Genomic DNA, 13,012 nt, shown 5'->3' with positions numbered 1-13,012 from the left:
TTCCAAAATCAGATCATGCTGTTCAGAGAGAGATTTGTGTGTAAAAAGAGAATTAAATGAGCTCAATGGATTTCTCTTTCAAGGGACTCAAGTTCAAGTCTGGGTTCAGCAACTAGCTGTCATCTTGAGTAAGTGACTTTATTACCTCAAGCCTTAGTTTCTGTAAAATGGAAAGGTCAAAGTTGATGCCTCAGTGGTCCCTAGAGTTCCATTATTCTTACCTCCCCAAACAGCTTTCTACTGTAGTCCTGGCAGACCTGCTGCATCCAAAGTTTAATTAAATAGGATGCTAAGGGAACTGGAATTATTTAACTTTAAAGCAGAGATGGCAAACTTTCTAGCTTGTAGGTTAGAGAAAGCTGTTAGTTTAATATCCCTCAGGCCTCAGAAAGTTTTAATAGACCCACTAACTCATCCCAATAAACACCAGAATTCAGCTGTGTGCACCAGTGGAAGCAAGACTCGTGGTAAAATACAGGCCACCATTCTCTTGGGAGTCCCCTCTCTGACACTTTCCTCCGAGATTGCTATCTGACACACTAAGCAGACTGTCTTTTCTCAGCAGATCCTTTGGGCAAAACTGTCAAATGGACTGGTGACAATGGAAGCTTCAATGGAGGACAGACACTAAGGATCTGAGGAAGCCAGGGACCTTGAGAATGACTGTGGATGCTTCACTAGGTGTGTGCTGGTCAAAGGTGTACTTTGGTCAGTTTAGGGCTTAGAAAGAAGATGATGGCTTTGGTCTCGTCAAATAGGAGGGTTTGAGCTACAGACAGCAAATACTTGACCAAAAAGGAGAGATCAAGGCTATTCTGGAGAAAAGGTACTTCAGAAGTGGTGATTTCAAGGTGCTTCTATTAATTATACTTCTGTTTTTGTGAGCTGCTAAAAAATAGCTATTGCAATTTTGGGTTGCATTAATAAGAGTCTAGTCTTCTAATGATAGAAGTAACAGAACACTCAGTCTTTTTCACTAGTTAGACAATATCTGGAATGTTGTGTTCAGTTCTCAGCTCCCTATCAGCTACCTAGAGGTTAGCCACAAAGGATGCTGATTGGTCTAGCTGTGGCAGGAATAAAAAATGTTTTACTTGGAAAGGTGCAGATTAACAAATATTAGGAAGGTTCTCTTGTAGAAGCACAGACTCAGGCTATGTTGCTTCAAAAACAAGGCCAGAATCAGTAGCAAATTCAAAGGAAGGCAGCCTTCATAACAGAGAAGTTGTTAATGTAGAGTTTTTAACTCTGTAAAGGATTAACTCATGAAGTAGTGAGACCCTATCATTAGAGATACTCATTCCAAACTCTTAACAGTCTGCACCACTCAAAACTGTCCCGTGTATTATATTGTCCCTGGATTCCCACCAACCTACATAACTCTTACTTCTCCATCAAGACTCAGTTTAAATGTTGCTTCCTTCAACAGGATTTCCTGACCTTCCAGATAAGCTAGGTGTGGGTATTAAATGCTCCCAAGCATTCTGTCCTTTGTTTACCATGTGTCTTCTCTGACATAATTATGTGTCATGAAAACTGGGGCTGTGTATTTTCAGTGTGCAGCATAGAAACTGGCATACTGTTATCTGGTGAATGAATGATGGCCATCAAATCAGGAATGCTACAGAAAGAAATCCTACAATGACAGAAGTCTGGACCACATAATTCTCAGGCGTCTTCTAACTTTCCACTTACATGACTTTGGTGTAATCTAAGATTTATGTTAGCATTTCTGGTAGTTAGAATCTATGTCAAACTTTGGTCACCTAGAGCCTCCATTCCTTTTTCACTGACAATATTCTATACTTGTAAAATTGATTTAATCCACTGTAAGGCTTCACGTTTGAAAGGAATTCATTTAACCTAAATATTTGGGTATATTCACAAGATGGAAGATTATATAGCCATTAAAAGTTACGTTTCCTGTGGGAAGATGGAGTACATGTGCTTTTCCCTATGCTTTCCACTGAGTACAAGTAAAAATCCTGGACGCTATATATAAAACATACAGAGACTTCCCTGGCAGTCCAGTGGTTAAGACTCCACGCTTCCACTGCAGGGGGCACGGGTTCAATCCCTGGTCGGGGAACTAAGATCCCGCATGCCACATGGCACGGCCAAAAGAAACCAAAGAAAAAAACCAAAAAACAAAACAAACAAACAAAAAGAAGATTCTGGAAGGTGGGAAGAAGAAGGCAGACAAGCTGGGTACCTCGGGACCTGAGGAATGACACAGCAGTGAGTTCCCTGGGTTTTCTTTTGCCTCATGTATCCAAAACTTAGAGCTGCAGAAGTATAACCTGGAAATGCCAATGGGTCCAGACCAATAAAAGCCTAACAAAAGCCTGCTCTCTTTAGTGAAGGACCAGGAAAGATGATAGCCACTCTACTTCAGCCTGACACCTCAGAAAAACTCTGTCTCACCACTCCCACCCACTCAAGCAAAGGCTGAGTGGAAATTTTAGAAAAATAAATTACTGAAAAATAGAATGAACGACATGAAAAGCCTAGTATGATAGTTGGGCTCAAGAGCAGAATGGAGGAGACAGTGGAAAGAAACAGTGAAATGGAAGGCAAAACAATAATGACCTAATCTGAACAATAGAGAGAAAATAAACTAAAAAAAGGAAAGAAAAGAAAAGGAAAAAAGAAAGAAAGAAAAAGAAAAAAAAGAGAGCCTCAGGGACCTGTGAGACTATAATAAGATCAGAGTCCTGGAAGGAGAGGAGAAACATGGTGGGGCTGAAAAAGTACTTAAAGAAACAATGTACGAAAACTTCCCAAATTTGGCAGGAGACATAAACCTACAGATTCAAGAAGCTGAGAAAACCCCAAACAGGAAAAACTCAAAGAAATTCATGCCAAAAGACATCATAATTAAACCTGTAAAAATTAAAGACAAAGGGAAAATATCATGAAAGCAGTCAGAGAAAAAATGATGCCTCTCTGAACCTAAATAAGTTAACCTTCCCAATAAATATCCCATTCCTCAGAAACCCCACTTCTTCCCTGAGAGTGGTGAAATTATAGGGGATTAATAGGCTCAGTGAGTACAAGAGCTGGCCTCAAAACCACAAATGATAAGGAAATCTAAGTAGAGAAGAGGAATATTATCATAAGAGGAGAAATGATTCTCATATAACATGAAATAATTTTGCACGGTGCTCAAGAGAAATTAGAGAAAACAGCAAAGTAGGAAGTTTTCTGTGATATGTACTATTTTCCCATGAAATACAATGTTTAAAAAACTGCTCTTTCTTAAATGCAGAGTTGAAACAATTTTACGGCAGAAATTTCTAAGTTTAAGATGAAATGGACCTGATCTCATATAAAAAATTATTGACAATGTTAAAAAAAAAAAATGGGGGAAAAAAACATTTCAAATGACAGCAGATTTTTCATCAGAAACCATGAGGCCAGAGGAAAGAAGCACACTATTTTTCAAGTGTTGAAAAAAAAGAAAAATTGTAACCGAGCTGGACCCTATGAGGACTTTTCAGGACAGACCCCTCCCCCATATCCTCTGCTATACCTCCTCTCTGAAGTACCTAGATAATAGTATCTGATGCATACTTCCTGAGTTGTTTTACAGATGCTAAAACCACCAATGGAAGAAATTAATTACTTGGTGATCATGAGCACGAAGCCCCCCAGACCTACTGGCGCCTAAGGATTGATAATGTTAATTCCTATTATTCTGCCCTGTTATCCCACCATCAACCAATCAGAGATTTGTGCACAAGCTGATCACATACCCTGTGTGGGGGGTTGGAGGGGGGCGCCCTTGCTTTTAAAAATGCTTTGCTGAAACCCTTCGGGGAGTTCGGGGTTTTTTTTTTCCAGCATTAGCTGTCCGGGACTACTTGCTTGGCGCCCTGCAATAACTGCTGCACTTTCCTTCACCACAACCTATTGTCAGTAGAATTGGATTTACTGCGCACAGGCGAGTGGACCCAAGTTTGGTTTGGTAACAATATCAAACCAGAATCCCATAACCTGCAAAAAAAAAATTCTCCAGGACCAAAGGAGAAACCAGAACATTCTTAATCAAGGAAAACTAAGAGAACCTGTTGCCAGCAGACCTACACTAAAAGAATGGCTAAAGGAGTCCTCCACACAGAAAGGAAATGATAAAAGAAGGAACCCTGGAATATAAAAAAGGATGAAAGAACAGAATAAGTAAAAATACAGGTGAATACAATATGCTTTCCTTCTCTCTTAAGTTTTCTAAATTATGTTTTACAGTTAAGCAAAAATTAAACACTGTTGTGGTTCTAATATACTTAGAGAAAATATTAAAGACAATTATATTATAAATGGGAGAGGATAAAGGGGCGTAAAAGAAGGAAAAGTTTCTACACTCCACTCAAATTGTTAAAGTAACAACACCAGTAGCCTGTGATAACTTATATAGTATAACAACTAGAGTATCCACTAATAAAGCTATGCAGAACGATTTACTCAAAAACACTATAGAGGGGCTTCCCTGGTAGCACAGTGGTTAAGAATCCACCTGCCAATGCAGGGGACACGGGTTCAATCCCTCGTCCAGGAAGATCCCACATGCCGCAGAGCAACTAAGCCCACGAGCCGCAACTACTGAAGCCCGCGTGCCTAGAGCCCGTGCTCTGCAACAAGAGAAGCCACCGCAATGAGAAGCCCACACACCGCAATGAAGAGTAGCCCCCACTCACCACAACTAGAGAAAGCCCGCGCACAGCAACGAAGACCCAACGCAGCCAAAAATAAAATAAATAAAATAAATAAATTTATTAAAAAAATACTATTGACAAATCAAAATGGAATTCAAAAAGTGTTCAAGTAACCCACAGGAAGGCAGGAAAAAGAAAACAGAAGTGAAAAATGGAAAACAAGGGCTTCCCTGGTGGCACAGTGGTTAAGAATCCACCTGCCAATGCAGGGGACGGGTCCGAGGCCTGGTCCGGGAAGATCCCACATGCCACAGAGCAACTAAGCCCGTGCGCCACAACTACTGAGCCTGTGCTCTAGGGCCCACAAGCCACAACTACTGAGCCCACGTGCCACAACAACTGAAGCCCGCGTGTCTAGAGCCCATGCTCCACAACAAGAGAAGCCACCACAATGAGAAGCCCGTGCACCACAACGAAGAGTAGCCCCCGCTCACCACAACTAGAGAAAGCCCACGGGCAGCAACGAAAACCCAAAGCAGCCAAAAATAAATTAATTAATTAATTAAAAAAAAAAAGGAAAACAAACAAAAATAATAAACTTAAACGCTAACATATCAATAACTACGTAAGAATAGGTGGTCTAAGGACAGAAATTGGCATAATACATTAAAAAACATGACTGAACTATGTATTGTCTTATCACTTCAAATATAATGATATAAGCAGGTTGAAAGTGCAAGGATAGAAAAAGATGTATCATGCAAATATTAATCAAAGGAAAGCAGAAATGTCTATATTAATATCAGATAAAATAGACATTAGAAAGAAAATTACCAGAGACACAGGGGGGACAGGATATAATAATAAAATTATATAATGAAGGCATAGCAATCCTACATGTATATGCACCAAACAAGAGAGCTGCAAAATATGTGAAGCAAAAATCAATAGAACTGAAAGGAGAAACAGTCAAATCCACAATTAATGTTGGAAACTTCAAAACCCCTCTTTTAGCAAGTGACAGAACTAAACAGAAAATCAGCAAGGATATAAAAGAACTCAACAACACCACTGACCAACAGGCTCTAATAAATATTTATAGAACACTTTATCCAACAGTAGCAGAATATACATTCTTTTCAAGCACCCATGTAACATATACCAAGATAGACCACGTCCTGGGCCATGAAAAAGAAACCTCAACAAATTTTTAAAAATTGAAATCATATAGTGTGTTCTCTGATCACAATGAAATCAAACTAGAAATCAATAACAGAAAGATAACAGGAAAATTTCTAACACTTGGAAACTAAACAACACACTTCTAAATAATCCACAGGTCAAACAGAAAATCTCAAGGGAAATTTAAAAAAAAGGCTGAATGAATGAGATGAAAATGAAAATACAACATATCAAAATTTGTGGGATACAGCTACGCAGTACTGAGAGGGGAATTTATAATACTAAATGCATACATTAGAAAAGAAAGTCTCAAATCAATAATCTAAGCTCCCACCTCAAGAACCTAGAACAAGAAGAGTAGAATAAACCCAAAGGAAGCAGAAGGGAGGAAATAAATGAAAAACCCAAGGAAGGAAAAACAAAAGATAAAGGCCATAAGATTGATTTTGAGACTACTCAGGACTGATAAGCAGATGAAAGTAAACCAAGTGAGGCTGCTTTAGCTTCTTCTGGGGAGAGAGCACACATGACTGAGGAGTGCACTGGAAAATCACTCTAGAACCCTGCTACAAAGGGTTCATTTCTGAATTCCTAAGTCCCTGTACGTATGTAATTATCTTTTCACATTCTGGGCTAAGGCACAAAGTAAAAAGCAACAGTCCTTTGAAGGTTAAAATGTCTTATCTAAGTGTTTGAAACATTAGCAATAAAATTTCCTACCACTATTTAAGGGGATAGCACAAAAGACCAACAGATATCCATTAAGTTAAAGCTCCGAAGGGAAGTCACAAACACCAGCTAAATTTACCTATTTTTACACATGACTTGAATATTGGTTGCTCGGTAATTCGGGATCTTTCCTTCAACCCACTGACAATACTGGATATAGGTTTTCTCAAAAAGTCTTTCTTACCTCGTAGAAGAAGGGATGTCCAGCCATATCGAAGATGTTAACTTTGATTTCTCTGTCTCTGACTTGTACCCTGAAATGTTCAAATGCAAACAATCCCAAAGAAGGTCATGGCTTCTGTATTCATATTAGTATCATTTATGTCACTTATGAATTTCAAAAGGTTATGTGTATGAAACTTAAAAGAGGTACTTTCTTAGTGCCTCTTCTTGATTCCAGATAATCTTTACAACAGGAGCCAGCAACCTGGCAGGTGGCTCCTGTTTTAAGAACCCTGAACTCATTTAGCCTCACCTTACCTCGACACTTCAGTCCACACCCCATAACAAACAAATAGTAGCTATTACTGTGGTGCTAAAAAAAAAAAGGGATTTGGGACAGTAGGAGCAAGATGAAGGAAAACAAAATGTTTTACTTCACTTAGTAAGACACTGTAATTACTATTGGTTATGCTTGGTTACCATGCGGTACAATAAATAGTACAAAATAAATAGTATAAAGATGTATATTATTAATGTCGATTGTTTAATTTTCCTATGCCCTTCATTTGAGCAAGAACAATAGTCAATTTGTTTTCAGAAATTTGGAAATACAGAAGAGAACAAAAAGGGAAGTGACAACCATTCATGTTAGAATTAACTACTGTTAACATCACAGTATACTTGCTTCCAGTCCGTTTATTTTTTTAAAGAAAAATCACTATTACTGTTTCTATAGCAAAGGCGGTGGGCTGGGGACGGCTGACGGAGTAATGCGGCAGGCCGCGGGACCCTTGAAGGACTGTGCGTGACTGCAGGCAGCCTCCTTTGGGAGGCCGTTTCCATTCTTTTTTCACCTCGGTCCCCAGCCCGGGACTCTGGGCCTCTGTTTTCTTATCTGGAAAGAAGGGTGTGGAGTCGTCTCCCCACCCACACTCAGTGGTGTTAGGGCAAACCGAGGGCAAGGTGTCCGGCAAAGGTGTTGACCTGGCATGCGGTCCCTGTGGCTCCTGTGTGGTCCCATTTCTGCCCTCTGAAGCAGCAGGGCCCACGCACCAGATGTTACAGAACCTCCCTATCTTGGCTGCCCATCTCTGCAAATATGTGACCAGACTAGAACGGTCAACCCCAGGAGAGGCTGGACACAGAAGGCACTGCCCTGCCTTTGAGAAACCTGGAACAACTGGGGGAGATGCAGCTGTGTAGGTAAAGAATACCTGGATGGCAGAGGAGACATGGTTCTGTAGATAAACACCACACTCACATCTGCACCCAACCAGGAGAGCAGAGGAGAGACTGGTCTCCACCGTGGGGCCAAGGGCTGCCACAGTCCCTCCTCCTTCTTTTGAACAGCTTTACTGAAGTATAATTGATGTACAGTAAGCTGCACATGTTTAAAGTATACAATTTGATGAGTTTGACATATGTCTACGCCTGTGAAGCCATCACCACAGTCAAGACAATGAACATATTCATCACTCATTTCCTTGGGTCCCTTTGAAACTCCTCCTTCCTGCCCTTCCTGCCCTACTTAGCCAACCACTGATCTGCTATCAGTCACTATTAGATCACTTTACTTTTTCTAGAATTGGATATATGTGGAATCATGCCATGTGTTCACTTTTTTGTCTACCTTCTTTTACTCAACATTATTATTTTAGGGTTTATCTATGTTGTTGCATATATGAATAGTTTGTTCCTTTTTGTTGCTGAGTAGTATTCCATCATATGAATATGCCACAGTTTATGTTAATCTGTTGATGGACATTTGAGTTGTTTCTAACTTGGCGCTACTAGAAATATAGCTTCTATGAATGTTCACATACAAAAAAAAAAAGAAAGAAAAATCACTATTGGAAAATGAATGAATGAAACATCATAAATAATTCAAACACTAAAGAAAAGTAGAATGATGAAAGTTTAAAAGTTATCCCAAATCCTACCACCCAGAAGAAAAACCTTCATTAATACAGATGAACATTACTGTAGACTTCTTTCTGTACATAGATAAGACTGATAGACATAAATATTTTTATAAAACTGGGATTATATTAATTTAAAAGCATAAAGTTTACATTTCACTGAATTTAACAAAAGAAAAAAAAAGAAACTGATGTAAACTGGGAGGAATTATTGAGCTTTAAATATAAATGCTCTTTACCACAGAAACAGTATTTCCTAAAAAAGATTCCTGTAAGGTTAAAAATGGAGATTATAAGCAATAAATTAACAGATTCAAGTTATGTTGTTTTAAGTAACATGTTTCAGCTTAGACAACATTGATAAGAGTCCCTCCCATGGACCACAAGGACAGCAGCACCTGCTCCCATTGTTTCTATACTACCTCCTGGTTTATTTATGATTATTGTTCCCTGTCCAAGTTTATAACATCCACTCTCTATTACTTTTTTTTCACTTTTTTTCCACTTTCTTTTCTGAGACCATAATTCCTACAGTTGTTTTATATTACTTGTATATTTCAATCAAACTAACCACTAATCATCTTATCATGATTTCTTCATTCCTGAATTCTCTGCCATATTTCATCAATTCTAAGATGCACATTTGTTTTCATTTTAACATCTGTGAAATCAGGATCCATCTTACAAAAGAGAGTGTGAGAACAGCAAAACAAAACAAAATAATAACAGAGTTTGAGAGCATCTGCATTAGATCTCGTGTAACAATTTATATTAGAAAGTTTTGCCAGATAGTAGCTGAGAAGGGATGGAACTGAAGTTTATAAAATCAGGAAATAACACAAATGTGTTCACAAATTGAAACTCAAAAGAGGTCAATTTAATTCAGAAGTCTGACAGAGGAAATTACCTTAAGAAAAATGGTAATTCATTACCTCAAGCCAGTGCTATCCTAAATTGTGGCCTGAAGACCACCTGCATCATTATATGGAAAGATGGGGAGGGTGTTTAAAATGTAGTCCTGTGCCCCACCTCAGATCCAGTGAATCCGAATCTTAGTGGGTGGGTCTTAGGAATATTCATTTTCACAAACTCTACAACTAATTCTTAAGCATACTGAAATCTGAAGGATGGAGTGGGAATCTATTTTTGTTTTGTTTTGTTTTTTAACATCTTTATTGGAGTATAATTGCTTTACAATGGTGTGTTAGTTTCTGCTTTATAACAAAGTGAATCAGCTATACATATACAAATCTATTGTTTTGACTGCCCAAAAGAGTACCCTCCTTCTCCCAACTGTGATTTAAATGGGTTCTTCCATCTTCTTTTTTGATGCCACTCTGCTGGCCACAGCTAGCTGAGCTGGGGAAAGGCACCTATCTCCACCTGGACAATCAAAACCTTCCCTGGTATTTTTTAAATTTGTGATTAGTTTTGGTAAACTTGAGAGCTACCAGCAGCTGTGGAGAAGGAGCCAAAAGGTAGAGAGAGACATGTCATGAAAGGACCAGGTTATATTCTCTCCCTGGTTCCAGCGATCTCTGAGGCCCAGCTACATCCTTATAATTGGATTATGTGAATTGATTTTTTTTGGCTTGAGTTGGGTTTCTGTCAATCATATCCTCCTCCTCACCATAAGACAAAAAAAAAAAAAAAATCAACCAGAAACAATACAGTCAGCCTTACGGAAGGCTCTGTATCCATGGATTCAACTAAACTTGGATCAAAAATATTCAGAAAAAAAATTCCAGAAAGTTCTAAAAAGCAAAACTTGAAATTGCCGTAAGGTGGCAACTATATATTTACATAGCATTAACATTGTATTTAAAACTATTTATTGATATATTGTATTAGGTATTATAGAGATGATTTAAAGTATTGAGAGGATATGCATAGGTTACATGCAAATACTACACTATTTTATATAAGGGACTTGAACATCTGCAGATTTTGGTATCCACAGGGGATCCTGGAACCAACATCCCTTGGATATTGAGAGATGACTGTAGTCTGTTGCATAAACCACAGTTCTAGGGCATAACATGGTAACTCTTATTTCTTAAATGAATAAATTAGCTACTTAACATGGATTCAAAACAAAACTGCCTTGAATAGGATATCCTACCATATAACTGATGAAATCCTGTGCCCTGAAGTATAGATACACCCTACCACTTTAGTCTACCTTCTTGAATGTTGCCTTCATATTCTAATGTTGCAAACTTCCTCTTCAGATGTATCTATCTTACCTAACAATAATTATTTCTTGAGTATTGACTATGTATAAGCACTGTACCAGGCACCTGGAGATAATTTATACTGATAGTCCCTGCTTAATGGAGCTTTAAATCTAGCAGGAGACATTAAACATATACAAATGATAACACAAGACAATTTATGCTGAGACCCATGAATAGCAGAGAATTTTAATATTTCTGTCATTTTCAACTAAAATGAGTCCTGACTGATAAAGGAGCTGTTCAGAAGGCCATATGGGAACAGTTACACTTTATACCTTGAGGAGATTGACAGGCGGAGAGATGAGGGGAAAGGACATTTCAGGTAGACAGAATGAATGATGGCACTGAGATAGGAAAGTATGATGGCACAAATTCAGCATGGATGGAGAGTAAAGTGTGTAAAAGAATGAGATAACAGAGAAGGGAAGGGGCAGGTTGAGGTCAGAATAGTGAGCACCTGAAATTCCACCTTTGGGGATGTGCTGTCTACCCCAATTCTACTTTCCCCCAGTGTAATTTCCTGTTAATGTGACCCTATCTCCCCAAGCTCAACCCACCCTTGATTCATCTCCAAATAAATCCCCATTTATACCTAATTATACTCTTCCCAGATCATTTTTGCTGGATTCTAATAGGATGTAAAGATCATAAAAGGAAGTTCTCTGATAGAAAATTTTCCACATAATATTTAGGCTTTTGGGAGAGAATATTTCAAAATTCTCTAAAAACATAACTGCTAATGAGACCTGCTTATATAGAAACATGCTTCCTGAAAAGCTACATCTGCCAGGCAGGCTTTGTGCTGACTTGCTCATCACCAGACCCTACACCCCACACAAAGCCTGGCAAACAGAAGGTACTCCATGATGAACAAATGATGTGATTACTACTATCTGTAAAGGTCTCATTCCTATGTGTCCCAGTTTATCTTCAGACTCTCCATTTCAAGACAGATCAGTTTAGAAGGGTTCTGAATTTCTATGTAATTTGCAAGCCCAAGGAAAGAATATATGTACTCACTTTGTGACTCCATAGTCAATTCCAATTGTTGCAAGGTATTTAGACACAAATCTTTTCTCACAGTATCGCTTTATAATACAGCTCTAAAAAGGTAAAAATACATGCTTTTAGTAAAGACACTCTGGGAATGTATACAAAATAAGTACATTTCTTCATTATGGTTTCTTCATTCACCATGAGACACAAAGCTTTTTCAAAAGCCAAAACTATAAAATAACTGAAACAAATACTAAAGGTGAAGATTTTAAAGAAAAATTATTTTAAAATTCTTCCCTTAATACCAAATATGGGGGGCTTCCCTGGTGGCGCAGTGGTTGAGAATCTGCCTGCCAATGCAGGGGACACGGGTTCAGGTCCTGGTCCGGGAAGATCCCACATGCCACGGAGCAACTAAGCCCGTGAGCCACAATTACTGAGCCTGCGCGTCTGGAGCCTGTTCTCCACAACAAGAGAGGCCGCGACAGTGAGAGGCCCGCGCACTGCGATGAAGAGTGACCCCTGCTTGCCGCAACTAGAGAAAGCCCTCGCACAGAAACGAAGACCCAACACAGCCAAACATAAATAAATAAATAATTAATTAAAAAAAAAAAAATACTGGGCAGGACCACTGACCCTCCAGCTAGGACCTTTAAAAAAAAAAAAAAAAAAACAACAAAAAACAAATATGGGTATGTTTTCAGTTTAGCGTTCAATCCTTGTTCTCTTTTCTTTTCTTTTTTTTTTATAAATTATTATTATTTATTTATTTACTTATTTTTGGCTGCATTGGGTCTTTGTTGCTGTGCGTGGGCTTTCTCTAGTTGCAGCGAGTGGGAGCTACTCTTCGTTGTGGTGCGTGGGCTTCTCCTTGCGGTGGCTTCTCTTGTTGTGGAGCACGGGCTCTAGGCACATGGGCTTCAGTAGTTGTGGCACATGGGCTCAGTAGTTGTGGCTCCCCGGCTCTAGAGCGCAGGCTCAGCAGTTGTGGCGCACGGGCTTAGTTGCTCCACGGCACGTGGGATCTTCCCGGACCAGGGATAGAATCCGTGTCCCCTGCATTGGCAGGCGGATTCTTAACCACTGAGCCACCAGGGAAGTCCTTCTCTTTTCTTTTGAAGACCTCTTCTACTCT

General features: G+C 39.1%; 1 protein-coding gene across 6 annotated transcripts in view; it reads right to left on the bottom strand.

The window, feature by feature from the left end:
• Window positions 1-13,012, bottom strand: part of DNAJC27 (DnaJ heat shock protein family (Hsp40) member C27) — a 64,719-nt gene that overhangs the window by 28,475 nt on the left and 23,232 nt on the right. For 5 of the 6 annotated variants that reach the window (XR_014254223.1, XR_014254224.1, XM_082427503.1 and 2 more), the window contains exons 2-3: window positions 11,902-11,984; window positions 6,748-6,817 (exon numbers count right to left, since the gene is read on the bottom strand). The exons of the other annotated variant lie outside the window; for it this stretch is intronic. Coding sequence is in view for 3 of the 5 variants with exons in the window: in XM_082427503.1 (XP_082283629.1) it covers window positions 6,748-6,817; window positions 11,902-11,984 (153 nt within the window). In the remaining 2 variants the exon portion in view is untranslated. The remainder of the gene's footprint in view (window positions 1-6,747; window positions 6,818-11,901; window positions 11,985-13,012) is intronic. 6 annotated transcript variants of the gene reach the window in all.

The sequence above is a fragment of the Balaenoptera physalus genome (genome assembly GCF_965194825.1).
Source record: "Balaenoptera physalus genome assembly, chromosome: 15".
NCBI lineage: Eukaryota > Metazoa > Chordata > Mammalia > Artiodactyla > Balaenopteridae > Balaenoptera > Balaenoptera physalus.
Note: the sequence above shows the minus strand (reverse complement) of the source record. Positions and strands in the feature narration are given on the sequence as shown.